We start from the raw sequence: 27896 nt of genomic DNA, 5'->3' as shown, positions 1-27896 counted from the left end.
TTAGTCAACTGTCATAGTTTATGCAGAGCATCATGCAACTGTTTGTCTTCTGAGACACAGAGAGCTTGAGGTGAGAAGGTCAAGTACATTGTGGTCCTAAATCAAAACCATTGTGATGCTCCTGTGGAGAGAGAGAGCTCGTGTTACTGTGTAAGCTGCTTGTCACTCAACTGTATCCAGTTGCGCATGTTTTCACGCAATACAGAAAATGTCATTATGTTGTCCATTTTAAGAAATACATTTTTAATTCCAAACATTTTGAAAGTGTACACATTCAAATAATTAATAAGTAACTACTAATAATTAATATTATATTATATTAATATATTTTAGATAGTATTGCATTATGTTTTTACACCCCTTTATTATTAGTCCACTATATTTACTATAGCACAATATAGCCCCGGTTTCACAGACAAAGGCTTAAGACTAGTCCCAGACTAAAATTAATTTTGAGCTATCTTAACTGAAAATAACTTGCCCGAACATATCTTAAAATATGTCAGTGCCATTGTTTTGTCTCAAGATGCACACCAGTAATGGTTTCTTATAAGGCATTTTAATAAAAGCGACTTAAATAGCCTAAATTAACTAAGGCACAGTGCTGGTTTAGGCTAAGCCTTGTCTATGAAACCGGGCAATAGAGTCATAATAAAAAGGCATTCACATACATGAAAATATACTATAATTGAAGGCAAAGTTTAATGGCAACCATTTGCATTAAAAAATGAAAATTTCTGGCAGCTGGGGCACCAGAAACATTTCTTAAAATAATTAATTTGCAGTCTTTTTCTCTTTAATTTGAAGGTTTTTGATTGTGTTTCAAAATACGTGAAAAATCTGAAAAAACTGTAAAATTCCATAAAATTCCAGTTTTCTTTATATACATGAAAAATCTGTAAAAAAAAAAACAGTAACATTCTTTAAAATTATGGGCTTTTTTACATCTATTGTTATTTGCTATTATTGTCGTAACCTTTATTGTGTAGACCATTACCGCATTACTTCATTAAGTACACTGTAAAACATTTTGCATTTTTTCCTCTGCATTTCAAAATTACAGGAAAATTGTATTAAAATGACAAGAATTATCTGTAAGCAAAATCTGTATAAATGGAATATATTAAATACCATTTTTATAACAACACAAAGCATAAAGGTATATTTTTAATGTACAAAATTTTATTTTTTATGCCGCTGGTAAAAAAATACCCATAAAAACGGTAATATTCCAGCAGCTGGGGTGCCAGAAAATATGTACAATTTCATTTTTTGTAAGGTAAAATTACTATAATTTAGTATTTAAGATAACATGTAAAATAATTTATTTTCAGCCTAAATTAATTTTGTTTTACAGCATTTCAAAAATATGTGAAAATTCTGTAAAAAATCTATTAAATAAAAAAATAAAATTATGTAAAATTACATTTTTTTACAGTGTAAAACATTCATTTTTTTTGCATAGCCATATCTTATCCACCTGTGCATTTTAGCCCATAACATTAAACATTTTAATAAAACATTACAAAACTAAATACAATTCTCTTGGACCAACACCGGGAATATTCACAAGTAAATAGAGTCGGCATTTTAATGTCTGGCAGTAATGACATTTTATAGCTCGCTGAATCCAAGTTGTGACTGCTTGAAAGTCCATCTGAAGACAGACCAAACTGTACACAAGGTCCAACCACACATTTACACAACACTCTGCACAAAAGGGTGTGTATATTCTTGCCATCCATGGACTTCAAGGTTTCAAATGCCCATTGGCCTTTTGTATTCCTCTCTATCTTCAGCTGCTCTGGGGTCAAGGTTGACTTCAGTGTGGAGTGTTTGATGTTCTCCGCAGCTCCAATCTCACAGCAGCATAAACAGAAGAGCATTTTGTGCCAGGTGGTTAGAGAAGCACCTCAGTAGCGCATATCTGAGTCATTCTATACAACAGCTATCAAGACCTCCTGATGGATAACCCATCAAGCATTGTGTGCAGATTACTAGCAGTTAGAGAAGAAGGCATCCCACAGCTGCATGGTACATCTAAATGTACCACCTCTCGACCGCTAGCTATTTCAATGTCACAGCCCATCTGGTCAAAATTAGCCTTCTTCCAGACCACACAATCTCTCTTAGCCACTCCGCCTGCAGTTGATGTAACAATGAGATACAAGATTAGGTTACAACAATGGGGCCACATCCCTTGGGCCATGAAGTCTGAGGACATTTACGCACTAGGCGCTCCAAACGCCATCTAGATATAAGTGACGGGAGAAGAGCATCCCAACTATGGAACGTTAATTCCTACCGCAAGCTTGATACACACTGGAAGAAGGGTGGTAATGTCCTGAATGGGATCTTCTTATAAAACACATTTCTACAAAGAGCAAGAAAAAATTTACTTACAATCAAGAAGCCAAGATCCACAACACTTTCTTATTTCCAATGGAGTTCCTTTTTGGGGATGCCACGTCGGTACCTGGGTGTCGTAGGTCAACTGGGTGTGAGTTCAGCTGCTCTTTTTGTGTGTGTCAAGTTTCGACTAATGTAGTTTTAGTGCCTCCACCTATCAAAGAGAGCTTACAAAAGGATTGGTGTTCGGCGCACAGTCAGATGTCAAGAGGATTAGGAGGACTTCGAGACCTTGGGTCTTAATAATAAAAAGTGATCCAGGATGTCAAGGCCAGAGAAGCAATTTACGTCTCACAAGGAGCTTCAGGGATCTAAATGAATTGCCACCGTCTAGCCGTTTCATAAATTGAGTCTTTGAATACTTCGCCTTGAAGCCCTGGTGTGGAAAAACATCGACAGAAAATTAAGCTGGACTACACTTGAAATAAGACAATAAGCCTTTAGAAGAAAATCGATCAAAACTGACAACTTTGAGACTTGGAGACAATAAAGGATGTAGCCTCCAGGACTGAGGATCCTTCAAATACTGAACTCGAAACAATGCTGTTGTCTGAGAGGAATATAAGCCTTTTATCAAGGGGGTGTTCATAAAGCACTGCTACGATCTGTCAGTGACACAGGACGAGCGTGTGTTTGCCGCCCTTCCTTAAATGACTTTGTTGAGCGGGACGGGGCGAGAGGCTGTGAAGTGCACGGGCGCGTGCGCCACCTTGTCCTCCATCTGAGAGGGAGGTTTAGGGTGAAGGGAAGGTCAAGCAGCCACTTCTTCATGCTGTCTGCAACTTAGACACATGCCGAAATAACTTCAAAGACGGATGCTCGGCATACACAGAATGAGAAGAGGGGGACCCGGCTCACAGGCAGAAAACAACACCACGGTGTACAGTTGCGTTCAACATCGAGAGTCCAGAGGATCCTGACTTACATAGAAGTTTCTGAGGTAAAGATTGCTTAAAATTGAACTTTTTGTAATTCTCGGTTAACTTCACGATTGTTTTGAGTGTGTATCTGCAACATTGCGTGGTTTGGGTGTAATTCTTACATATTGCTTTATTGCTCCCCAGCAACTGATTCATAGGCTTATATTTGCTGACAGACTCATTGCTTTGGTCTGTATGGCGTGGGGTACATCAGTGAGTAAATGGAGTTCATCAATACGTCACTTCCTCATAAAACTGTGACTCTATAATCTACTCTCTATAGCTCTTGCCGACCTACTGTAGGTGTCCAGTAGTAAAAGATGAATAAGTGGGCCATTACAGGGTTATGGGTGTGACATAAACTCTCACAAAATGTATTATCAATATATTGAACCATCTGTTTATATTTGACTAAACCCTTGTTAATGAAGTCTATGTACAAGTGTGACGCAAAAGGATACAGTTTTTGACAGACAACATACTTTGTAGGATTTCTATGAATTAAAATGCATAAATCAGAAGCAATAATACCCAACAAATGAAGAAGAGACAGCTCTTCATAGACCGTACAATAGTTATTATTAGAGATGCACCGATGTATCGGCCAATAATCGGTAGCCTATCTGTCAATAAAAGCTATCTACAGATAAAAGCTAAAAACAGATATGCAATGAATTTGTGCTCTTTATATAGAAAATGTTTAGATGTATTAATAGTCAATATGAATTAATAACATTCAGAAAAAAAACATTAATTTAATCTTCAGAATCGGTATCAGTATATCACTCTGAATATCAGGTATCGTTGGAGAAATTTAGTATCAGTGCATCTCTAGTTTTTATATTTTAGTTTTAATGTGCCCATTTATGAGGAATATGCGCCAGAATATTTATCACCATTCAGAAAGTGGCACCGCACTATGCAAAAATATGTTTTAAAAATTAAGCTTTTAAATGTAAATTTACACCAAGTAAATTAATAAATAAAAAAAGATGTAAATGAGAAATGTAGGTTACTGGTGGGTTGCTAAGGTATTGTGGGTGGTTGCTAGGTGGTTATACTGTGGACAGATAGACTGAATGTGGCAGATAAATCACTGCCATATGTAGAGTGATAAACCCATATGTTGAAAATCATATATAGGAAGGAAAATTCAACAGTCAATCTGTTCACTAGTTTAGTGTCACTGTGCTGGTACATACAGTAGGCATGCTCGCTCTGTTGCTATAGTAACAGTGACCGCCACACACAAACCAGGATTATACTGATGCACTTTGCTTGAAACGTGAGGGCTCTTTCATGTGCTGTAGAGGGAGGAGTTGTATTTAAAGTCCTTTCAAGATGCTTTTATCCTCCACTTCAAGCTCGTATTTTAACAGAGATAAAATTTTCATATGTAAAACAAAAATATCAAAGCTACAGCATTAACACGGGCTGAGTGTGTGAGTCCAAATATACCAAACAGAGCTTGAGGCTGTGCTGTTAAACACCCACTTACATCCTATTTATGTCTCCGTGTGCATGTCAGAGAAACAAGCACAGTTACTGTATTGGTTGGTGTAAAAGACCGTTTTTCCTGGGTACACATAGTCATTAGTGTAATGTAACAGTAAACTAAAAAATCCAATCAGAATTTAAAGATGAAATGGCCGGTTTTATATCCAAGTGTACTTGGATAGTTCCCCGCAAAATAAAAATTCTGTCATCATTTATTCACCCTCATGTTGTTCAAAACCTGTATGCAACTCTTTCTTGAGTGGAACACAAAAGAAAATATTTTGAGAAATGTCTCGGTGGTTGTGTGTCCATACAATGGAAGTCAATGGGGGGCAATGTTGTTTGGTTACCAACATTCTTCAAAATATCTTCTTCCGTGTTTTCTAGAAGAAAGAAAGTCATACAGGTTTAGTAATGATATGAGGGTGAATAAATGATGAAAAATCATTTTTGAAGTCAACGATCCCTTTAACAGCAGTGTAGTGTAATATTATCATATCTACTGTATAAACAGTACACAGCATTCAAAGGTACAAAAATTGTGAAACAATTTCATCAATTATTTCATAAAAGCAGCGAAACATTACAAGTGCACTTTCAGGCAAAGTCCTCAATTTTCAAAAGTGCCATAATTGTTGGGATTGCAGTGAATAACGGTGTAAAGCCAGAGCAGAAATCATGCACCGGCGATGCAGAACAGGAGACTTTGAATGCCGTAATTATTTCACTGCCATCTTCAGCACAAACATCCTAATCAGGTCATGGCAGGACACAAATACAAATCTGTGTCGAAAATTGCCGAGCTGAATGGCTGAAATAAAAGGCGCGCCATTATCTCAATAAACTGGAGGCAGGCAACCCAAACAAATGAGTTTTGAGTGCTCTCCTATTCATCTATCTGGCTATTTCACAAATAGACTATCAGGATTCGACCTACCCATTACGCTTGTCATTGTTAAACCCCGCTTTCTAAAAATGTGAATTAAAGGGACAGACATACGTACGCCCTGATTTACGGTATTATATTTGTGCACCAGCGGGCGAGTATGCGTGTATATACGTGCATGCATGCGTATGTGTGTATGTGTATTGCGGTCTCCCATCACAGTGGTGTGGACATGTAGGTGCCTGTTTTCGAATGTTCCACAGGCCTGATATTGTTGAGATAATCTGCTGAAAAACGATCCGCTCCACACTATCGCCTGCAGAGGAACGTGTGGGCACATCAGCCCCCAACATCAGGAGTCTTGTCTGTCGCTACAGCAACAGTAATATGCCCTGCCGTTACCGCAAAGGCATTTGCAAGTGTTTCTGCCACAATGCATTTCTGCCAGACTGTAAGCAAACGGACAAAAATGTGTCAAATGCCCACATCCATCGGCTCTGTTCATCTGTGCCAAAGAATGTTTACGCGGCCGCTATGAAACAACGAAAAACTTGCTGTGGGTTTGTGCAACTTCAAATACCAAAATGTGGGTTTGTCAGAAATAGTGCGATGTCTGCTGTATATATTTTTTGAACCATGAGATTGTTGTGTGAGTGCTATAGGTTAGAGAGGGTGATGGTGGAGGATGTCTGTCTCTTTAAGAGCTAGTCCTTGAGCAGGTTGGCTTGTTGAGTAGGGAGGTGGATCCTTGTCTCCTGCTACAAACAAGCATTTGTATTAACAAAACGTGTCTCACTACCAGGCTGATCTTGAGGGCGCGCATGTACCGGACTGAATAGTTGTGAGTAGTCTTTGTGTGTGTTTTTTAAAGACTTCCTCATGGTGTATGTATGCGTGTGCAAGATCAGTTTCAACACTCTACTGGAGGGGCCACTAACACCTCAGGTGTGTAACATCTACAGCGGTTGAGAGTAAGTGTGCTTTTATATCTATTCATTTAATAATGGCTTTAAAAAATATCAACAGTGTGACTTTCAAAAATGAACATGCTTGTGGGAAATATCTGTATGCTAGACTTTTAGAAATATGCTCTGGTCAAGTTCAGGTAGTTTATTCATAACTTTGTTCATTTGCACAATGGCATGTAGTGGAAATGATGTGTGGGACCATTGCTAAGGTATAGATGCTGATGAAAGGAGTCACATGCTGTTTTTCTGTTAAGTTTCCATTGAAGCTCACTGCTAAATAATGATTTTAAATCAAATGTTCACAATTTTATGGATTTACACTCTTAAAAATGAAGGCGCTTAGAAGGTTTATCACTGAGATGCCATAGAAGAACCATTTTTGGTTCCACAAAGAATCATTCAGTCAAAGGTGCTTTAAAGAACCACCTCTTTTTTACCTTTTTATAATCTGAAGAATTGTTTATGGAACCATTTAGACAAAAAAGGTTCTTCTATGGCATCGTGAAGCACTTTTATTTTTAAGAGTGTGTGTTTTGTTTTTGCAAAGATTTTTTTTTACATTTTCTGTGCTCAAGCCTGTCTAATACTCTTACAAATTCACATAACCTTAAGACTGTTACTCATTTCTATATGTATAAATTGTTTTAAACAAAAGTGGTGATGCTCATAGACAAAATAGCATGTGCTGTACTACCCATCCTGCTTTATAGATGAATAGTAAACAACATATGTAAGGCAGCATTGTCAAAGGTTTTCTCAGATTAAATGTATTTGTGTTTTAAACTATGATTAATTAAATTAAGTGCACTAAAAGTGCATTAATACACACATAAGACAGCACAATCTATACATTAATGCACTTAATGCACAAATAGCCAACAATTAATTTTACAGAATTGTTCTGTTATTTTTCAACGCATAATGTAAAAAACTCTTTAAAATTTTACTCTTTTTTTTTTACAGATTATTTTTCAAATACGGTTATAAAAACGTAAAATTACAGAAAAATGCCGCAAATTTACTTTAAATTTTATTTTACGGTTTATTTCTGACGCTCTATCTGCCAGACAATTGTTACAGGATTTTTTTACAGTGAACAGTTTGGCTAATAAATGTATAATTATAATAATAAATTGTTTATTCTACATTATACTATATCTTACTGTTATATAATTTCTATATATTCAAGACAGGTTTCATTTATAACATTCTTATTGCTGCTTTCTCAAGAAGAACAGTGGTTATAACAGAACACCCCGCGGGTGGTCCAATCACTGCCTCTCATGGCTTATTGTTTAATGAACAAATGAGAAAACCAAACACCTTACAGTCAGAGAGACACGTTGGTGACACCTCATGTTGTCACATGGCTTTGTTCATTTAGTTAGCTGTCAGTAACTCTTTAAGAACTACAACAGAATTTAAATAACAGACATATCCTTTAGACCCCGTTAGACTATAGATGCTCCATTTCAATTGATGTGACTCGCTGTTGTAATACTGTATATCATTAAGCGCTGGACGATTTTTTACATTTTGATGCTAGGTGAAAGTTGGACCACAGAAATAATAAGAATGTTTCTAAATGTGTGTTCTCAGATGGATAATGTGTGAAATGGCTTAGACAACTTCTCACTTTTTCACATCTGATATGACACAGATTAATTAAAAACGGTTAGAAATTGCACCTTATGACCATGAAATAAGCACATGTTACAAATATAGCTTACTATCACTGTCAGGTGTCCGACCACATAAAAATAAGCGATAATTGACATTGAATCCCCAGCGAGGACTATGGATGGCTTTCTTTGGTGGAATGAATGCAAATCTCTTATAATGGCAATTAATCTCTCCTCATGTTCCACATTCAACACAAATCCAAGAATTAATTCTCATTCGCAGTTCTGAAATCATTCCATTAAACTACAATGGAAAAACAAAGCGGGTGCAGAGAGATGGCAAAAGCAGTTACACAATCTAGATGGCTATCTGCGTCTTACAGTAAAATATGTGGAAATCTCCAGCCTCTCTGTCTCCTTCTCTATCTCGTCTCAACAGTTGTAAAGATCAGTGTTGAATGTTCTGTCATTTTGACCGGTGGGATCCCACACAGGTTTGTTACAAAAAAGATCCTAATAATCCATCACTGGTGTATTCATCTTAAACAGCATTGCTTATGCTTCTACCTTTTTTAAAGCCACGTGGAATAACATGCAGGCCTACACACGGGAACAACAAAAAGTCATAGACAAAACAAAAGGCCAGCCCTCATCTCAGTATCTGTGTCCATAGACAGTTCTGAACTGCAAACAGGCAAACAAGCTGATGCAGGAGTGGTGTTGTTTTGTTGTAAGTGTCCACCATAAAAGATTCACGCAGTGGTTTTAATTATTAAGCGAGTGTGTGTTGACTGTTCAGTGGTCGGGTTTCACTCTATTTGATGTTTGGAGAGAGTGTGAAAACGTTTCTTCCTCCTGCTCTGACTCATGTTTGAGGTTACCGGCGTCATGGGCGGCAACCACCCTAGCATCCTTTCTTTTTATTGCTTTATCTTCTACTTTAATATGAGTACATTCATAATATCTGTTGACAGAAATGATAAATAAATGTACAGTGTTATTTTAAGAATGCTAAAGTGTTTATTTTTATTTTTTCAGATTGCCCTGCAACATGAAACTCAGTGTAGTTCTGCTGCTGTGTGGCTGCTGTGCGCTCTTTAAACAGAACTGTGAAGCTCAAGGTAAATACTTCGTGCCAACTTAGTCTCAGATGTTTCTCTTAAAATTACTGGAGAAATAACAAGACTGTAATTGTTCAAACACATGAAGAGTATGGAGGTGTAAAATGAATGTAAATAGGTAAAATAATCTGAATTTGGGCGAATTTGATAAGAAATGTTTTTCAATAATAATCACTGTAAAAGAATTTAGTAAAAAACTGTAATTTCTGGTAGCTGGGGTGCCAGTAGAATACCGTAAAATAACAGTTTTGTGACGTAAAATGACATGTCTTACAAATCTGGTACATTTTTAGTCTTTTTTTGTAATTTGTAATGGTTTTTACCGTATTGCACTGTAAAACAAATCCTGTAAAAAACAGTAATTTTCCGTCAGCTGAGGTGCCAAATTTTTTCACATAAAATTAAGTTTTTCTTGTAAATTACCTTTCTTTCCTGTAATTTGACTTTTTTACTGTATTTTAAACCTGTAAAAACAGCAAAAGTCTGTTAAATTACAGTTTTTTACAGTATACATGAAAAAAAAGGAAAATTACCGTTTTTTTACAGCATTGACTTGATCGCAGTCAAAATCTGACAAATCTGAGCTCAGTTTGTGACATTATTGAGATCTCTTCTGTTTTTCACAGGAGAAATATGTAAGACATAAGAGATGTTTCCATTTGCTCCCCATAGAAAATCATTGATGTCTAGGAGAAATAATCACATATAATTTGAGATAATAAATTTCTTTTTTATGGATGGCTACTAGTTGTTTTTTGTTTTATAGATGGTTACATCGTTTTTAGGATTCAATAAATTGGTTGATATGAATATGTTCTTCACTACCAAAATATATATTTTATTATTAAATAATGCAATAAAATAGTTATTTAGTAAGTACAAGCATGAAACATAATGGCAGATGCAGTTAAGATCAAAGAATCGCTGCAGGCTATTCAATTCCTCAAGCAGTCGCTGCCAACTGTACTGCAACAGAATCCTGCCGAACACATTACGTAAAACTCTGCATCAGACCTTTGATGGGTCTTTTGTGGGCGATCTATCTCTCGAGTATTCAGCTGTGAAATTCCTTTCTGCTTAGAGAATGTGACAAATCTGCGTCTCAGTTGTTGGCCGCGAGACACAGAGTTTGCGTGTCTGACGCGCGTGTCGGGGCCAAAGGTCAATGCCCAAAATCCTCGCCTCTGTGCTTCGAAGCAATCTGGAGGAAATGTCAGCGGTCTGCGGTTGGAGGAGGGGGGACTCTTGATTTGTACTTGTCTGTCCTGTAAAAATGTTTTTCTAGCAGTGCAAACGCTTGAGTGGTCATCGGGGCTGAATGATCCTTCATCTCACCGGGATCTAGTTACCTCCTCGCCTCTCTTTCACCCCACCTGCTCCGAAATGAGACACACATGCACACGGCCGCTCTCTGAAGCTTGTGGAGTGTGTGGTCTGTCAAGGCTTGAAGTTGAAGGGAAACCCCATACCTGCATGTTTTACTGGCACCAAGGATCCGAGCTCGGCTACGAGGTTCTGGAGAATATTGGGTTTCATGGAAGGAATAAATTTAGCTCGCTCTGCTTTTCACATGCAGCGAGTCCACTCAAAGGGGAGCATGGATTTCCCCAAGAGGTGATCCACAGAGACTGCAGGATGGAGTCGGTCACAGCACCTGTCGAACTGCTCTCATGGCCACTGAACCTTCAGAAATGCGTCTGGGTGAACTGCTGGCAACTCAGCCATTGTTAACAAATGAAATGATCACTATGGCCTCTGTGTCATATGATACATCCTTCTTCAGAGTAAATCAAGGCACAATGAATCAGCACACAACAGATCGAATCAGCAGGGATCTCACAAAATATGTCCAGGTTGTATTTCATCTCAAAATTAAAGAAATGAATTAAAATGTACAGTCTATAGACTATAAATGCTTTTTTTATGTCCAATTGACAAAAATAACTTTCACGTGGCCTCATAAATATATTTGATTTCTCAGTATGTTGATCTGACAATTAATCTTATATCAGTATTTTTTTGCCATAACAACAGTAGAGATGTAAAATGAACATACATTTACACGTAATAAAGATACACAAATACAATTAAACTAAACAAGAAAAGAGGCACAAACATAGCAACAATCAAAATTCTTTTGACTTCTTTTAATTCCACAGACACCTGACTATTTAGCCTAAACAGGAATTCGTACATATCTTATGAGGTGTCAATTCATGTCAATTCGTACGATGTGAATTGTACAAAAACATACGATTATTAGAATAACGTCATACATTCTTAAAAATAAAGGTGCTTCACCATGCCTTTTTTGTCTAAATGGTTCCATAAAACACTTTTAATACCCATAGAAAGTTTCAGTTTCACAAAAGGTTGGTGAAAAAGGTTTTTCAGATCGCTTCTACACTGCTCGATAACTCGTCCTGTTCCAAACGCGAGTTGCTTTCAGTACTCAGCTACCTTAACTTTGCGATGCACATCATTCCCCAAGGCCGCCCTTTCCTCTCGCATCTCCTCTCTCTCGCATCTTCCGTTCACGTGCTCGAGGATCTTTTATCCTTAACCAGCCCGTGTCGCAACGAGCTCAGCTTATGGATAAAATTTCTAAATCAGTGGAACAGCATTTCTTTCTTTTACGAAAGCATGATATCCCATCCCACTGACATTCAATTATACACCGACGCCGCCCCATCCGTTGGGCGGGGGGTTTTACCGCGGCCGCTGGTTTGCCTCCACATGGCCTCCGCAACTCTCCGACTTCCCAGAACCCCTTTCATCCTCTGCGCTGTTCGAATTATACCCAATAGTCGTCGCAGCCTTTTTATGGGGAAAAGAGTGGTCCGCCACCAGCATTGTCATCCACTGCGATAACCAGGCAACTGTGCAATGTATAAACAAAGGCCGCTCCCATTCCCCCGAATTAATGCATTTACTGAGACGTTTAACATGGATCTCAGTATGCGACCAATTCTTGCTCACTGCTAAGCATGTTCCCGGCTGCTAAAATCAAATAGCCGACTCACTCTCTTGTTTTGCCTTCCAGAGATTCAGGCAGCTGGCGCCGGAGGCAGACCTTCACCCAACCCCGGTTCCTCCTTATTCAGCACTCATATTCCCATAAATCATCCACTAAAAGCTCTCAGAGACGCTTCACTCGATTCCATTATCCAAGCAGTCTCCCCAAGAACTCTCCAAACCTACCTAACAGCTTGGAAAAATTTAAAGCTTTCCACCAATCCTACAACCTGCCCTTCGCCGACTTCTCTCTACTCACCATAACTTCCTTCATCTCCTACCTCAACACAGTAAAAAACTTACAAGCCAGCATGTATGGATCCCTTTCCCCAGCCATAACCAACTCTCAGACATCCATGATCATCAAAGGCATTGAAAAAAACCCACCCGTTTAGATCCCAGGCTACCCATCACTTTGGAAGTCCTGTCCAATGCATAGCCACCCTCCGCAAAGGCTACAACTCAGCCCACACAGCTCGTACGCTAGATGCCATGTTCGTCTTAGCTTTTTTCGGTTTCCTTCAATGCTCAGAGCTCACCACCATGGCCAACTTCAACCCTAAACTCCTCCCAACATTCTCAGATTTATCCATTATAGACTCAGACTCCATTTCATATTTCATCAAACAAAGCAAGACCGACCAAATGAGAAAAGGACACCACATCTTCAATCTCCAGTCCCCCATCCAACCATACCAAGTCCTTTCAGCATACCTGCATTTCCGACGTCCTCAGGTTAAACTTCCCTCTGACCCACTTTTCGTGGACAATTCCAATCGCCCTGTAACCCGTTTTTGGTTCCAGAAACACCTTAAACACGTTTTACAGCTTTCTGGATTCCCCTCTAACAATTTTTCTAGCCACTTCTTCCGCACAGTAGCAGCAACCACAGCCGCCCAGAAAGGCCTCTCAGATTCCCAGATCCAAACCCTGGGTCGCTGGCCTTCTGAGGCTTTCAAAAGCTACATCAGGTCAGATCGCTCCCTCATCAAAGAAGCCCATCGTACCCTCATAGCTCAATCCATACAGTAACAGAATGCACTGTTGTTCTAGCGACCACCCCCGCAGGGGCCCGTGATTCCAGTTCATGCTCTACCGCAGCAGATGCCTTATCCGGGTGTACGTGTGTTCACCACTTGCTGTGCGTGTGTTCACTACTCTCTGGATGGGTTAAATGCAGAGGTCACATTTCGGGTATGGGTCACCATATCTGACTAATAGGTCACTTTCACTTCACTTATAACTTCGAAGCCAGTATCACCGCAGTGACCACCCCCGCAGGGGCCCATGCTTCCATCACTTGATCTGCCGCAGCAGACGCCTTCTACCTCGAAGCCAGTATCGCCGCAGCGACTGCCCCCGCAGGGGCCCATGCTTCCATCACTTGATCTGCCGCTGCAGACACCTTCTAACTCGAAGCCTGTATTGCCGCAGCGACCACCCCCGCAGGGGTCCGTGCTTCCATCACTTGCTCTGCCGCAGCAGACGCCTTCTAACTCGAAGCCAGTATCGCCGCAGCGACTGCCCCTGCAGGGGCCCGTGCTTCCATCACTTGCTCTGCCGCAGCAGATGCCTTATAACTCGAAGCCAGTATCGCCGCAGCGACCGCCCCCGCAGGGGCCCGTGCTTCCATCAATGCTCTGCCGCAGCGGAAACCGCCTTCTCCCAACTGCTGCAGCAGTGCAGCTCCCGCAGGAGCACTTCTATCTTTTCCCACTATCGTAGAGCATTGCTCTCACAGAAGCCCAGTCCTCTTCTTCGAGGCCGCCGCAGCTTTTACTTCCTCCGCTCCTCAGAGACCCCTTTTACACTTTTCACTGCCGCAGCAGTGCCGCTTCCGCAGAAGCCTGTTCTATTTCTATTTTCTATCTTTTCATACTGCCGCAGCAGCGTCCGCCCTAGCGGAGTCTAGTCCTCTTTCGAGGTCGCTGCAGCTTCTCCACTTCGCTTCCCAAAGCCTCTTTACTTTCAGCACGGCCACAGTAGTGCCTCCTCCCCAAGAGCCTCACTGCCCTTTTCCTTCCAGCTCACTAAACTCCTACCAGAACACGCACGAGCAACCTTTCTCCAAGCTAGGCCAGCACCTCGCCTTCTCAAGCCAGCTTTTTGGGGAATACGTTGTTCCGGCAGCTGTCCTGCACACTTGCTTTCTTTGGGGATAGCCCGGGTCAGGGCTCACTCCGGGCCCGGGACCCATTCCCCGGTCAAGGGGCGGGCGTTCCGAGCTCGGGAGTATTTGCTGAGCTCGGAACACTCGCTCCGGGACAGCACGCCAAATACGCATACTATCCGTGAGGCAAACTCGTGAAATTATGTTTTATAAACAAGGTTCGGGAGGAGCACGAGCATTTAATTAACACGGCTGGCTTTCGATAATCAATCACCCAATCTCAGCATCCTCCTATAAATAGTAAAGACGCCTTACCTTCATTCTCCCGGATCTCTCGCAAACCCTCCTCTACCCCGTCTCCTCACCATACCTCAGGCTCAGCACCGGGGGATAGCCTGGGTCAGGGCTCACTCCGGGCCCGGGACCCTTTCCCCGGTCAAGGGGCGGGCGTTCCGAGCTCGGGAGTATTTGCCGAGCTCGGGACCCTCGCCCCGGGACAGCACGCTAAATACGCATACTATCCGTCCCACCTTAATTATCTGTGAGGCGAACTCGTGAAATGGTTGTTTTAAGAACCTTAAAGTCAATTATTCTTGGTGGTACCAAAAATGGTTCCTCAATGGCATTGTTGTAAAGAACCTTTTGTAGCACCTTTTGTTTTAAGAATGTATAGTTCATAAAATACAAAGTTACATTTTTAAAAGTAAAGGTGTTTAAAAGGTTCTTCACAGCGATGCCATAGAAGAACCATTTTTTGTTCCACAAAGAAGCATTCAATCAAAGGTTCTTTAAAGAACCATCTCTTTCTTACCTTTCTATAATCTGAAGAACCTTTTTTCACCACAAAGAAGCTTTTGTGAAACAGAAAGGTTCTTCCAATGTTAAAGGTTCTTTATGGAACCATTTAGACAAAAAAGGTTCTTCTATGGCTTTGAAGAACCATTTGAAGCACATTTATTTTTAAGAGTGTATAATGACCAAAATTTCATGATTTATTAGTGTTTGACACGACAAGTAGTGTAAAACCTGATTACTGTATACATATTATCCCAGCGAGCTTGAAAAACGACTGGGTGCATGAAGTACAAACATTGACATTTCATTCATTTCTGTATGTGTACAGAGCAAACAATCGTGTACCACAAGACAATCGCTGTTATATGATGTTGTACATACTGTTGTTCCTAAACATTGTTTCAGTTTCAAACTACATTCCTTGGCTTTTCTCAGCTGTCTGCGTTTGAGATTACTCTTCATGTTGTTGTTTGAGGTTGCTTCAGGTGATAACACTTTTCAGCTGTTCTTGTGATAGCAAATAAATCCGCTCATGCATTGTTCAATGCTCTGTGTACTTCCAGGAAGAAATGTTTTACTGTTGGCTAGATTCAACGGAAAATTCCTCTCATTCCAGCTAGAGCGACCGATCAGGAGCTTACACATGTTTTGTCTAACACACCAGCTGTTCTCCCAAATAGTTATAAGATTTAGCGAGCATGTCAGATGATAAATATTGGATTCTCACGAGTGCACACGTGATTCACACACTTAACGTTATTCACATACATGCGGCCTCCTGGCTGTTTGAAATATTTTTTCTTGTGTAGCGTAAATACTGTCCCTATACATAGAGCGTATGATGTAACAAGACTGCTTTTACTCTTGGCCTGTGTTTAGAGGTTTAAAGGTAGGGGTTGGGCCCTGGGCGATGGCGAATTCTTGTGATGTTCGGGCAAAGCTCGTACGGGCGGAGACATGAGCACATTCCTCTCCTCCCACCGCACACGCTTCTCTCGTGCCCATCACCGCAGACACACGCGCTTCCTGGACATCCCCCAGCACACATACACACGCACCCCGGACAAACATCTACACACCCTGCTGCAAAACTCAATACTGCGTAAACACAGCCAAGATGTCTAAATCATTGAAATGGGAGGGGTGTAGATGTTTAGAAACATCATAAAGCTTTTCATGTGAGAGAAGTTAAACGCTTATGGTTCAGATTACAATTCCAGACAAATTACACATAATGTGTTCAAAGCAAAAGTACTAAGTTGTTTGTGAATTGTTTTGAAAGGTGTATTGAAATGAATTGACTCATGAAAATATGAGAGGTTGTTTGTTGTTGCGTGTGATGAGGATAACACAGTAAGAGGATGTGTTGTCTATTTGTCTTGTATTTTTTGCAATTATCCTTTCTTTCATCACAGACGTCTGATTTACTGCCAATGGTGCTTTACACTGTCAAAAAAAAACATAAAGTTGTGGTGCCAGAAACCTGTAAAATAACATTAATTATTATGTATAGCATTAGTAAAATGTTATTTTTGACACAACTTGTAAATTTGCAACCTATTTCTGTAATTTAACTTTTTCTGAAATTTAACTTTTACCGTATTTCACAAACATGTGAAAATTTTATCAAATAAAACAGTAAAATTACAGTAAAAATTTCATTTTTTTTACAGTGTAGGTTCTGCAACATTTTTCATTTTGTTGCTGTATTTTTTATTTATTTATTTATGTACCAATCTGAATGATAAATTCTTGTTTCCTAAACCTATTGATTAAGAGGTCAAATACAGACTATTTTTTGTATTGTGTTAAGAAACGGTATGTATATTTACAATAGTAAAAATAATTAATTATTATTCAAAGTAATTTTTTATATTATTATTATTTACAGTAAATTATAATAGATACAACCACGATATTTAATTGTTTAATTTATGTTTTCTTTCATTAGAGTTGTGATTCATCGGGTAATACAGCAAAATTACAGCAGATTTCAGTAATACAGTAAAATTACAAAAATGAGAATCACCGTTGAGAATAATTAAATATATAGAAAAAAACATGAAAGATGACCTAGAGATTCTTTAGATTTAACCTGCAGATTTATCTGAGTTGTTTTACATTCATTTTACAGTCACAATAACCAGCACAAATACAGAAGCACAAGGGAAAATGATGAGAATTATTAGTTTGTGTCTCTGTGTCAAAATTAAGTAGATTTTCCTATAGGCAAAATCACAACGCCTTAGCAGTGTGCTGGCTGTTGTTCACTAGTCAACATGCTACATAAGCTGTTGAAAACTGACACCAAGCGCACATGCCTTCTTCAAGTGACAAACACTTAAAGACTTAAAGAGAGTCTCTTAAAGAGACAGTTATGTAAAGGACTCATTTACTCTCATTTAAAGAGGAACTATCATTGGCAGTGTGAACTAACAAGTTATAAAGTGTCTGTTTTACCCTATTCGGACCAAGGAAAGTTTAAAACATGAAATCAATACTGTTTCATGTTATTTATTAATGCTGTTTTTATTCTAAGTGATCGGGACATAATTCAGTACCTCAGAGATTACGTATTTTTGTAGGCTAACCCGGGCCACGCAGGTTCCCTCGACCGAAAGCCTCTGCATTTTTCCTATAGACTTTTGGAAGATCGCAAAAAAATAAACTGTGTGATTAACAAAGGTTTATGATGTTTACATGTTTTGTCTATCAAGATCATCTTTACAAATTAACACAACATTTGTTACTTTTGAAGCCGAAATACAATCTGCTGAAGTAAAAAGCTAACATGATGCTATAAACAGACTACACTTAAGGTCGCTCGATATCAACGTCACGTCACCCTCCAACAACTCTTTCAAACTTTATTAAAAACATGTTCCCTGGTAAGTAATTACTCTGTGAATGAATCCACATCTACGTTTTAAGAGATTTGTGCCCATGTTGCATTATTTGTGAGGTTTATATGCGCGATGACGTCTAACGTCCCCGCCAAAGGAAGTAGTCGCTTTCAGCAACTTGTTAGCATCCTCCGTTTTTAAGACACAGTAAGGCTTTAAAAAATCACAAGGGTTATAACTGATGTGTTTTATGTCATAGAATAAAACGAGAAAATATTTAGAGGTTTTGTTTACCACAGACCTTATTTCAGACGATTTATCAAAAACCCATTCAAAAAACCCATAGACTTTGGGGCTAAGAAACCGGAAGTCCTAAAATGCTAACTTGCTTCGAGGGTTTGCATACAAAAATAAGTCATCTCTGAGGTACTCAATACTGTAAGTAGCTGTTGTTTTTAGTAGGGTGAAGGTCAGTATATTCTATTAAATGCAGACTTCTCTTTACAGCGACATTACCCTCAGTAGAAACATCTCTAGCGCCTTCAGTCAGTAACTGCACGTGTGAACTTGGCCACGGAAAATGTGCTGAAAATGGCGATTGCAGGTGAGAGGGTTCCTTTCAAATATTTTGAAGAACGTTGGTACCCAAACAACATTGGCCCCCATTGACTGCTATTGTATGGACACACAACACACTGATACATTTCTCAAAATATTTTATTTTGTGTTTCACAAGAAAGAGTCATATACACCCTTACAGAAAAGACACGAATTTCATGTTTTTCTCATGTGATCACAGTATGTACAGTATGTAGCTCAGTGGTTAGAGTATGGCGTTAGCAACGCCAAGGTCATGGGTACGATCCCAAGGATTGCACATACTTGGAAACAAATGTATAGTATAATGCAATGTAAGTCGCTTTGGATAAAAGTGTATGCCAAATGCATAAATGTGAATGTATGTGAAATGTGTTTTTCGAACACTTTCGTGTGAATCCCATTTACATTCCCATGTGAAACCCATGGGATCTCATGTGCAACATGTGGTGACGTGAAAAACGTGATTACATGTGGAGACATCACATGTTGCACATGTGGTTTTTACATGTGATCACATGGGTTTCACATGCAAATTTACATGGGATTCACACAAAAGTGTTCCAAAAACACACATTTCACGTGTGATCACATGTGTTTTTTGCACGTGTGAATTTCATGCGTCTTTTCTGTAAGGGCAGGTTTTGAATAAATGATGACAGAATTGTGACTCCTTTAAAGCATCTTTGACCAAGTCCAGAATAAAGCATTGGGTACATTGGGTATAAATAGTATAGACAGTATTGTATACTATTTAGCACTTATTTAATAAGATTTTTCATATGCTTCAAGCAACAGTATGCTACATGGCAGTAAAAAACGAATTACTTTCCAAAATCGCTTTACTTTGAATGTCAGTGGCATCCAGTTTTACATATATATAGTTCTCTTCCATTTTAATTTAACTGATTTCTGTATATGAATGTATAAGTTGACAAATAATGAGCAAAGCATACATTTTAAATGTCCAGTTGAGTCACTACATAGGGGTGCATTGTGGGAAAGCATGTATACTGCACATTTTGGCAAATGTATATCAGATATTTGATTTGGCTTCTGTTCATGTGTGCTGGTGATGTGCCTCAGGTGTGACCCGGGGTGGGGTGGACCGCGCTGTGACGACTGTGTGCGAATGCCCGGATGTGTCCAAGGCACCTGTCATCAGCCCTGGCAGTGCACCTGTATGGATGGGTGGACGGGGCGATTCTGCGACAAAGGTGATTTATTATTCATGAGTGCAAATGATTTAATCACGACACACTGTTTGACCTGACAGCTCTGTTTTGTCCCTGCAGATATTTACGTATGTTCCAGAGAGGAGCCGTGTCAGAACAGAGCCACCTGTGTTCTGAATGACTCAGGGGAATATCAGTGCTTCTGTCCTGAAGGTTTTCATGGACGGGATTGTGAATTGAAAACAGGGCCTTGCCAAAAGACAAAGTGAGTTTTCATTGATAAATTGCTAATGCATATATTCTCTAATATATTTATATTTCAAGTTTAGACTGAAAATGTCACACCCACAATGCTGGAATTGTCCGAAAGTACATCTGAGAAAGACATTAAACCGGTAACACACGCAGTTTCTGCCAATCTCATATGAATCTTGAGTACCCGATATGGATTCTTGTGGTGCGGGATTACATTTGTGGGATAAAAGATGGTAGCGGCCGGAAACTCTGGTACTATGGACGGGAGCGGGTCTTTGGACGGGTGCCCTCTCCAGACATCCTTATAACTGACCACATGTAGAGCCTGATCTGAGGACTGTGTTAAGTTTCATTTGCACGCGTCAGCCCCCAGACAGTACGGGCAGGTCGCCTTACGCCGTGTCTACACCGGATGCGGCGGGACAAGAGAAAATAGAATGCATTAGAACCCATTATAATTAAAAATTTTGTCAAAACCGGACGTGGCGTGACAATCCCATTAGAACAAGACTGTGTCGTGTCGCATCGCGCCGCGTCCGGTGTAGACACGGTGTTAGAGAACAGAGAGAGAGCGTTTGTGTTTTTTAGAGGGGAGACAGTCATCAGGACATTTCTTGCATGGATGTTAAATAGTTCGGTTAGAAAAAGTGATTTCGTTTTGCACGAGCTAGCTATAAGCCAACGGGTTTCGTTTATTCATATTTTGCTTATAGTTTGAGTGAAAGACGTTGTATTTAATGTATTTAATTTATTTTAACATACAGTTGTCTACTGTATTGACATTAAAATGTAAGAACAATGTTGTATATTGACAAGACGATAAAAAATAACTGATATGTTTTTGTATAGCGTATTTTATATTTGTTATGGAGAAATTTAAATGTGAGATCTGGAAACGCAATCTAAATTTATCGGGATCCGTCAGGTCGGGATGAAAATCATTCTAAGCAGATAGCGGGTGAACACAGAGTGAATTTTCAGCGGGAGCGGAATAAAATTTAGCGGGCGCAGGCGGGACGAAAAAAACCCAGCGAAAAACAGTTCTCTACAGCGAACTGCTTCTTCTTCGGCTCTTGTCTTGGTTACACAAGCAACACGTCTGTGGACCCTGATGCCTAGTGGCCATTGCCTGTCGATGCGGACAACATCGCACAAGTATAAATAAAAACTGGCGCGTTGCCTACAGCGTAGAGGCTACGCCGTAGGTACGACGCAGAAGTAAAAATCCCCCTTAAATCTGGCACAAGCAATACAACAAGCGGGACAATTTGAAGCCTCTGCAGTGCATTTGTGAAATTCAATGGGTTCATTACTGGCACTGTAAGAGCTCAATGATACTAACACACTGCAGCTGCACCCCTACTGTTCCTAACATGAGGACTAAAACAAACTCACTGACTGGTTTCCAGGGAAACTGTGTTACATCGGATTGGACTGTTGCACTGCTGCCCTGCAGACACAAAATTACTTCAAATGAATTGTTATACTGTTTGGTTTAGCACACAACATGAATGGCTTTACAGTATACAGTTTATGAAAATAGAAGTGCAATGTTTTGTATCAGATAAAATACAGTAGAGGCCAAAAGTGATGTACATGTTTGAACAATTGATGTTGCTTCTATGCATTTATGTGTTTTGACCATTTAGTACTATTGCCTCATATTTTGATGCTTTAATCTAACCTGAGGGGTCATAAAAAACAAATATTGTCCGGCGGTGCATATTTATACATCACTTTCGGCTACTAAGTAGGGGTTGATTCCCTGAAGATGTAAAATATTTGGGACGCATGTTTAAATAACTATTTTCACCATTTGATGAAGCGTAATTTACCAGCATAAATAACTGCGATATCATGTTTTATTATCATATTCCTGTGTGTGCTGCTTCAGGTCCCCCTGTAAGAATGGTGGTCTGTGTGAAGATCTGGGAGGTTACGCTCCAGAATTGTCTTGTCGATGCCTGGTTGGCTTCACGGGGCGCCGCTGTGAGACCAACATGGATGACTGCCTAATGCGCCCCTGTGCCAACGGCGCCACCTGTTTGGATGGCGTAAACCGCTTTTCCTGCCTGTGCCCTGCAGGTTTCACCGGCCGTTTCTGCACCATCAACCTGGATGACTGCGCCAGCCAGCCCTGCCACAACGGAGGACGGTGCATAGATCGAGTCTCGGCCTTCCAGTGCGTCTGCCCCCCAGGTTACACCGGGAGGACTTGTGAGGTTCCCCTCTGGGAAACGAAAGAGCTCCCTTCATTTGGAGTTGCCCCAAGCTGGGGTGGGGCCAGCAGCGTTACGCAGAGCAAATCCGCTCCCAGAAATCACTCCCATGTGACCACCGCCAGCGGAGATGAGAGACGCTTGTTTAAAATTTCAGTGAAGGAGGTGGTGACTCAACACGGGGCCGCTGGGCTTTCAGAGTTGCAGCTCATCATTCTGCTAGTGTTGGGCGGCATGACTTTGGCCGTGGTGGCGCTAACAGCTGGTCTGGTGCTACGAGGACATTGCCAGGACCGATCTGCTCGCTGCCAGTGCAGACCACCCCCCGCCCACCATTACCCATTCCATCGGTGTCGGACGCAGAGGCAGCGGCCGGTGCCAGCGCAGCAGGAATGCAAAATCAGTTTCCTTCAGTCTCCGGCACCACCTGACCTTCAGAAGAAAAGGCTGAACACGAACATCATTTAGAGGGGCTGGATATGAGCCGATGATTGGCCAGAAAGAGAAATCGCTCTTGTTGAAGTAAAAAAAGACACTTTTGACATTGATGTCCATTAGTGGCCACTCAAAAGACAGTACAAGTAAATTGGAGAGTTGGTTGCTGGTGAAAGGACACCATGCAGTGCTCATTACCAAGAGTGATTACATTGGAAAAAACTTCCAACTTCCTTTTTTTAATCAGAGATGCCACAAATGAGGCATGGACTACTGAGGGAACACTAGACAAGTCAACATGATATCAAAACTAAACCTGTGTTTACTATTCTTAAAATCCCCCAACATGTCCTTTGTGACTGACGTCACAGTCCTCCTATTTTAAAGTCCCTCCAACCATTTGATATATCAAATCAATTCCTGAGGGATTAAAAGCAAACCCTGTCCAACGTTTCCTCCTGTAAAGGTCCTGTTTTCAAAATGAAATGGGCTGATGCTTCACGTTGACTTTGAGGTGAACATGTCCTATAGGACCCATTGATGTGGTCTGTTCTCAAAGAGTAGAAAGAAAAGCACTGAACAACTCAAACACAAGCATATATCTTCCATATGTTCGATCAGGACTCTATGTAATGTATGTAAATAGTTTAGGCCACATGATTAGAGACACTTTTAGATTAGAAAGAATTTGAGATTTTTCAATCTCAAAACGCATTTATCTCATTGTTTAAATGGTAAAATACTGCAACGTGAGTGTGTGTATATGCCAAGTTTTATTTTTGAGAACTGAGTAACGTATATGTTTTTATGAAAAGGTCATTGGTTCCTATTAACATATTGTGATTCTTCTTTAAGCAGATTAGATAGCAATATCAATCATTTCAAGGGGACGATTTGTGATGATAGTCAACAGTATTTTCAAGTGTAAATATAATTTATTTATGTATTTATTGGTGAAATGTATATTTGTTTGTTTTTTAAAGTGCATTTTTATACAAAACTGTGTGTTCAAATTGTAAACTGTGGAAACTTGTATCTTCATGTCTAATGCAAAAGCTACATAAGAGAGACTGGCCAAAGTCAAGTTCATCTACTACAGAAATGTCCCGGCATGACTCACTTTGATATTAAGCTCATAAATGGGTTAAAATAGCAACAAACACAAAAGCTGCTAAACAATCCAAATTTTGAAATAAAATATTTTCAAATTGGAAGTTACGAATCTAGTCACATTGTATTCAAGCAAAACATTTTGAAAGTATTCACAAATGTGCTTTTTTTGTGTACATCTGTGTTTTCTGCCACATAACGCTGATGAGGATTGTATAAAAATGGTGTGAAACTGCAAAGCAAGTGAAAGAAAATGCAATCTTTCCCCTTAATTTTGCCTTATATTAATTAAACCCAACCGTCTCATTGAACCCAGCCAATTTCTCACACATGGTGATCATTATGTATTGTGGCATAAAAATAATACATCAACTGACACAAGCCAGAACCCAACCAGGGCTAAACAATCAGTATGCATATTAAATACTCTCAAATTATTTTTCATCGGAAAGAAATACAATACAGTATTCATGTGTGAGTAAAGATGAGAAGTATCTGCACACCTCACTTTTAAGGGTTTTACATCAGAACTTGTCTCTCTATCGCCCTCTGTGTTTGACACAGAAAACTGCAGTTTACTTCCGTTTCTGTTCACAAATCTGATGGGTTGAGAAATAACGCGAGCGTGACATGCGCCTTTACATACTCCAGGCGGGAATTATTTTACTTACGAAAAACCAGATTGTGTGGATTTGCCCATTCTTTACACCAACTCGTTCCTGATTTCATATGTATTAACTGAAACTCACCGGGTATATGTCGAGTTTACAGCAGGTGATTGTTCCTTGTCATTGCGGTGCATCGGTGACATCCAATGTAGACCGGTAGTCATGTGTCAAAGACCCACTAAAATAATTTATAACATAGATTTATATTAAAACTTACACCCATTCCCTCTTATCACACACGCATTCTTGTATTTACGGACGTTACGTAAATTATATATATGACGTAAATACTCACCGACGTAAGCACCACCTTTCTCGCCAAGACCGACCCTTGTCTTTGATGTAGGCTTTATGCTCTTTGGTTTTTTTCCTTACAAAAAAGTTGTTTTATTCAGCATAAGAGTTTACAGCGTGGAACAGATGTGCCCAATAAATGTAAAAATGTGCACTGTTCAAAAGACCACTCAATGCAATCTGTTTACCGCATCACCTTGAAGCGCCCATACCTTGATGACGCTGTAATTCATCTCAAAGCAAACTGTTTTTTACTCCCGTCCACTTTGACAGTGAACAAAGATAACAAGCGCCATCTAGTGGATATTTAAAAACTACTACAAAATATTACGCCACTTTGTGGCGATATGTAACACATACGGCCATGCTCTAATTTGGTTCATTATAAATTAAACATATTTTAAGTAATCACCCTATTACTTTTAATACCACTGAAGTATTTTTGTTACTTTGTATATGTCTATCTGTTTTTTTCACTTGTACGTACATACGTACGTGACTCAGACAATGCGCAGTGTCGCGTCTACGCAATACCGGAAGCAAATAATTCAACTGAAGAGACAGCTACAGCTGTTAAAAATATCTGGCTAACGAGAATACGACAAAAGAAACAGGTAAATACATTTTAAGCAGAGATCCTTTCTGTATTTCCCTCAGTTCGGTGCACTGGAATTTCATAGGTTCAAACATATAACGATAGGCCTACTGTATCGTCAAAGTCTGCTTTAACAGATGGATGCAAAACCTACACAGCGTCAAATATGCTTTAGTGTAATGTGACACGATGTTTGAACTGCATTGAATCCCTTTACCAAGCATAAGCCGGTGTCTTATGCCAGGTTGCTGTTGGCATCCCTTGAATGGAAGTGGAGAGGACCCGAGAGATGGGTCCAGAGAGAGTACTGCCGAACTCCGAGGAGGATCTGGTGCAGGACCGGCCTCTAGACACGGCTGTGCCAGACGAATGGAGCGGAGAAGACATGGAGGAGGATGAAGGAGGTGCTGGAGACGACGACGAGGCGAATGGCGGCTATTATTATCAGCCTCTTAACCAAGACATAGACGGGATGATCAACACACACGCAGAACCAGCAGAGGAAGGCACGACCGCCGAGCAGATTCAAGACGTCCAGGAGAGAATAGAGGTAATGGAGTTGTGCTAGTAATGACACACTCGTCTTATCGTTTGGTCATCGTTGTTGTGTATAGTATATTTGAACATTGTATCGATATTGTGCAGGCCATGGGTCTGTTCCTACCCCAGCCTCCACCTCCTGACAGTGATGAAGAGGAGGACCCCGAAGGAGCTGCTTCTGCCCGGAGGAGTCAGGCGTCCATTCCTATGGAAGAAGGTAAATGTGTATTTGCATCACAGATGTATGAGTGTCATTCGTTGGGTTTTGTATGATTGGTTTACCATCATTGCGTTTATAAACAACCCCAAACCAATGCACTTGGTGTAAACAAATCTCCACTGGTCAACCAGTATAGAGAGCATTGCAACATATGAACTATACAAAAACGGCTGTTTAAAAAATACTTCATGTACAAATTAGACTTACTTCTGCAGAACACAAAATATATTTCGAAGAATTGTGGAAACCAACCAAACGACATTGACCCCCATTGACTTCTATTGTATGGACATAAATCCACAGAGACATTTCGCAAATCTTTTGAACGACAGGGGGTGAATAAATTCTTTTTTAATTTGGGGGGTGAACTATACCTTAAAATAAAAGCATCTGTCCATTGGCCACTTCTGTTAAACATCCAGCCAATGCAGCTCATCTCCAAATGGTCAGATATTGGCCAGTTCCTGTCTGGCTTACATCACACCCTTAAGTCAAGTCAAGTCAAACTTTATTTATAAAGCACTTTTGAGGAACAACAAGTGTTTGCCAAAGTGATGTACAAGCATAAGCGATACAATATAAGAACATCAAAAAGACAAACTATTAAAAAGTTAGTAAGAGCTCGCACACGGAGTTAAACGCCAAACCCTAAATATTGAAAGGGAAACTCAGCCAAAAAAAAAGAAAATTCTGCCATGAATTACTCGCCTTTAAGTTGTTCTAAAACCCTGCGACATCCTTTCATCTTCGGAACACAAATGAAGAGTTTTGATGAGGTTCAAGAGCTTTCTGACTTCCACCCATAGACAGCAACGTAACTGACATCCTGCGTGAATCCTTTTCATTGTGTTCTCAGATCACGTCGAGCTGGTGAAAAGGACCATGGCTGCCATCAATTTGCCGACATTGGGTATCCCCACCTGGGCCCAGGACATCTCTGATGACCAGTGGAAGGATATGGTCCAGCAGACACTTCAGTCCAGACAAAGCTCTGCAGGCCTGAGACTGGAACGCAAGTGATGAAACCGTTTCAAGATCTTCATCCACTACAAGACATGCTGCATAAACGTTAAAAAGAGCTCCTGACGTGCAGTCACTCTGAAGACTCTGAATCCACCCCATTATGTATGCCCCATAAGCTTCAAATCACATAAACAATTACACAGGAATATGGACTGACATTTACGTTAAAAAAAAGACCACTAAAACAATTTCAACCTTGTCTGTACTTGAGTTATGCAGTGTTCATCTTTTTAAGTTACTCCTAAATCCTATTCAGCTTTTGTTAAGTGGAACTATCGGTTGCTTTTCTACAGCCATATAGAGAAATAATGGCACATTAGTGAAGTGTTAGTCACATTTATCTGATAATTGTTAGACCAACACCTGTACAATGAATGAGCGGTCATGCGTTTCACACAGCTTTAGCAAACAAATGGACATCTCATCTTTTGTGTTCCTTTATTTGTTCTGTACATACATGAACATCTGTACAAAATATGACTTTCATACTATGTAAAGCTTAACCTAATTAAAGTACAACATATGTACATATGACCTGGAAAGCAGCTTAAGATTAGTGTTGATCCGGGAGAGGTGGGG

At 40.0% G+C, this 27896-nt stretch overlaps 2 protein-coding genes across 3 annotated transcripts; both read left to right on the top strand.

The window, feature by feature from the left end:
• Positions 1-6475: 6475 nt before the first annotated feature.
• Positions 6476-24064, top strand: dlk2 (delta-like 2 homolog (Drosophila)). 2 transcript variants are annotated; one of them, XM_057342588.1, is made up of 6 exons: positions 6476-6683; positions 9341-9423; positions 18694-18790; positions 19870-20000; positions 20079-20223; positions 22108-24063. In XM_057342588.1, the coding sequence occupies exons 2-6, from the start codon at positions 9354-9356 to the stop codon at positions 22898-22900; spliced, it is 1236 nt and encodes a 411-aa protein (XP_057198571.1). In that variant the 5' UTR covers positions 6476-6683; positions 9341-9353; the 3' UTR covers positions 22901-24063. The 2 variants fall into 2 exon arrangements, with proteins under 2 accessions (XP_057198571.1, XP_057198572.1); XM_057342589.1 differs by lacking the exon at positions 6476-6683 and having other exon boundaries at positions 22108-24064.
• Positions 24065-25422: 1358 nt separating this feature from the next.
• Positions 25423-27859, top strand: mea1 (male-enhanced antigen 1). Its single transcript, XM_057342598.1, has 4 exons — positions 25423-25553; positions 25779-26084; positions 26180-26291; positions 27151-27859. The coding sequence occupies exons 2-4, from the start codon at positions 25800-25802 to the stop codon at positions 27312-27314; spliced, it is 561 nt and encodes a 186-aa protein (XP_057198581.1). The 5' UTR covers positions 25423-25553; positions 25779-25799; the 3' UTR covers positions 27315-27859.
• Positions 27860-27896: the final 37 nt, after the last annotated feature.

Source organism: Triplophysa rosa, linkage group LG9 (assembly GCF_024868665.1).
Source record: "Triplophysa rosa linkage group LG9, Trosa_1v2, whole genome shotgun sequence".
NCBI classification, from domain to species: domain Eukaryota; kingdom Metazoa; phylum Chordata; class Actinopteri; order Cypriniformes; family Nemacheilidae; genus Triplophysa; species Triplophysa rosa.
This window is presented reverse-complemented; position numbering and strand designations above follow the sequence as displayed.